The 2,038-nt window shown below is 40.0% G+C and overlaps 1 protein-coding gene across 1 annotated transcript; it reads left to right on the top strand.

The window, feature by feature from the left end:
• Positions 1–373: 373 nt before the first annotated feature.
• LOC129669249 (olfactory receptor 2D3-like) lies at positions 374–1,300 on the top strand. The gene has a single exon (XM_055597415.1). The coding sequence runs from the start codon at positions 374–376 to the stop codon at positions 1,298–1,300; it is 927 nt and encodes a 308-aa protein (XP_055453390.1).
• The last annotated feature ends 738 nt before the right edge of the window (positions 1,301–2,038 follow it).

Here is a 2,038-nt window from a genome sequence, read left to right as displayed (position 1 = left end):
CGAGTCCGCTGTGCCGAGGAGGAGGGAGGTCTGGGGGAGGGGAGTGCCGAGAGATCAAAGGATCGTTTCTCACCTTCCCCAAACAAGTCCCTGGGTGACCCGAGACCAAGGTTTTCACCTCCGGCGATGTTCCCTGTTGTTTAGAAAGTCTCTCCGTTGTTTCCCTGGCTTCAGAAGTTCTTCCACTCATCAACTCAGAACTTTATCTCTTCCACAGCTCGGAAGCTGTGTGTGCTAGTCGCCATCTTGGCTCCGCCCCTCAAACTTCTCAATTTTATTTATTCTCATGACATGTTTTTATTTGTGGGTTTGACCATCAGAGTCAACATTTGATTGGTCCATGTATGCTAATTTGTAAGAGGAGTAAACATCCATGGGCAAAGGTAACCACACTTATCTGACTGAGTTCATTTTGCTGGGCCTTTCTTCAGATCGTCAGACTCAGATCTTGCTGTTTGTGGTATTTTTCATCATCTACGTGCTTACTGTGTTTGGGAACCTACTGATCATACTCCTCATTCATGTTGACTCTCGACTTCATACACCAATGTATTTCTTCCTCAAAAACCTGTCATTGAATGATCTCTGTTTCTCTACAACTATTGTTCCCAAGATGCTAGTCCACTTTCTAGTCACCAGAAAGACCATTTCATTTGCTGGGTGCTCTATGCAGATGTTTTTTTTCCTCATCATGGGCTGTACAGAAAGTTCTCTTCTAGCAGTCATGTCCTATGACCGCTACATAGCTGTCTGCAAGCCCCTGCACTACTCCACCATCATGACACACAGAGTTTGTGTTCTGCTAGTTGTAGGATCCTGGGCTAGTGGAATATTTGTGTCTGTAGTAGATACCACATTTACTATATGCTTGCCATACCAAGGACCAAACCTAATCAATCATTATTTCTGTGAGCCTCCTGCACTCTTGAAGCTGGCATCAGAAGAAACTTACACAGCTGAGATGGTCATCTTTGCAATGGGTGTAATAATTCTCCTAGGTCCGGTCTCTCTCATTCTTTTCTCCTACTGTAATATTATCTCCACTGTGGTTCAATTACAATCAGGTGAGGGGAGAATCAAGGTCTTCTCTACCTGCAGTTCCCATTTCATTGTTGTTATCTTTTTCTATGGCTCAACAATATTTACCTACATGCAGCCAAACTCAAAGAAAATGAATGAAGGGGATAAGATAATCTCAGTGTTCTACTCAGTGGTAACATCCATGATGAACCCGTTCATTTACAGCCTAAGGAACAAGGATGTGAAAGAGGCATTAAGGAAATACTTAAAAGAGAGATAAGATAGAAGAATATATGCATGAATCAGGGGAATAGGCTATTCTGAAGTTCATCAACATCTTAGAGCTCTTTCATTGTGAACTATCTCTAATCTGAGAGTAAAGTTCATTCATGTGTGTTAAAGAATGTTTCCGAAGCCTTGTCCAAGATTCTTATTTTGGGTGTGTCTCACTTAATTTGTGACAATTTTCCCAATAAGCAGAAAATAAAATAAATTTAAAATACTGAGAAAATTCTATAAACTGCTGCTTTCATGAACCAACCTATTTCCACACATGGAAATAGGTTTCCTTTGGCTCTAAATCTGTAGGATTTAGAGTCTTTCCAAACTCTTATTATCCTTCCATTATTCATAGCTATCTTTAGTAAATATAATTTTAATCCATAGATATCTGAACTACTTATATAACTGGGTATAATGGTACAAACCCATTATCTAAGTTCTCAAGAGCACATTGCAGAATGATATTCACAGGTTAGGCAAACCTGGGATACATAAGGATTCTAGGCCCATCTGTGATGAAGATTGAGACCCTATCTCAAAACCACACACAAAGTAATCAGATCATAAGACAACTTGCAACAGTGGATCTGCTACTATAGAAACAAGGTTTGACATTTATCATCCAAAACACATCTTTAATATTTCTCACACTCCCCTCCACCCACCAAAATTGGTCATTTGTTCTAGAGAAATAAAACTGAAAAGCAGATTTGCCATCAAGGCTGTTGTGGGAAAA

Source organism: Psammomys obesus, unplaced genomic scaffold, assembly GCF_907164565.1.
Source record: "Psammomys obesus unplaced genomic scaffold, mPsaObe1.curated_primary_1811, whole genome shotgun sequence".
NCBI lineage: Eukaryota > Metazoa > Chordata > Mammalia > Rodentia > Muridae > Psammomys > Psammomys obesus.
This window is presented reverse-complemented; position numbering and strand designations above follow the sequence as displayed.

Bases quoted from the DNA above. Each gene is read 5' to 3' on its own strand.
- LOC129669249 (XM_055597415.1), top strand. From the start codon at position 374: ATGGGCAAAGGTAACCACACTTATCTGACTGAGTTCATTTTGCTGGGC.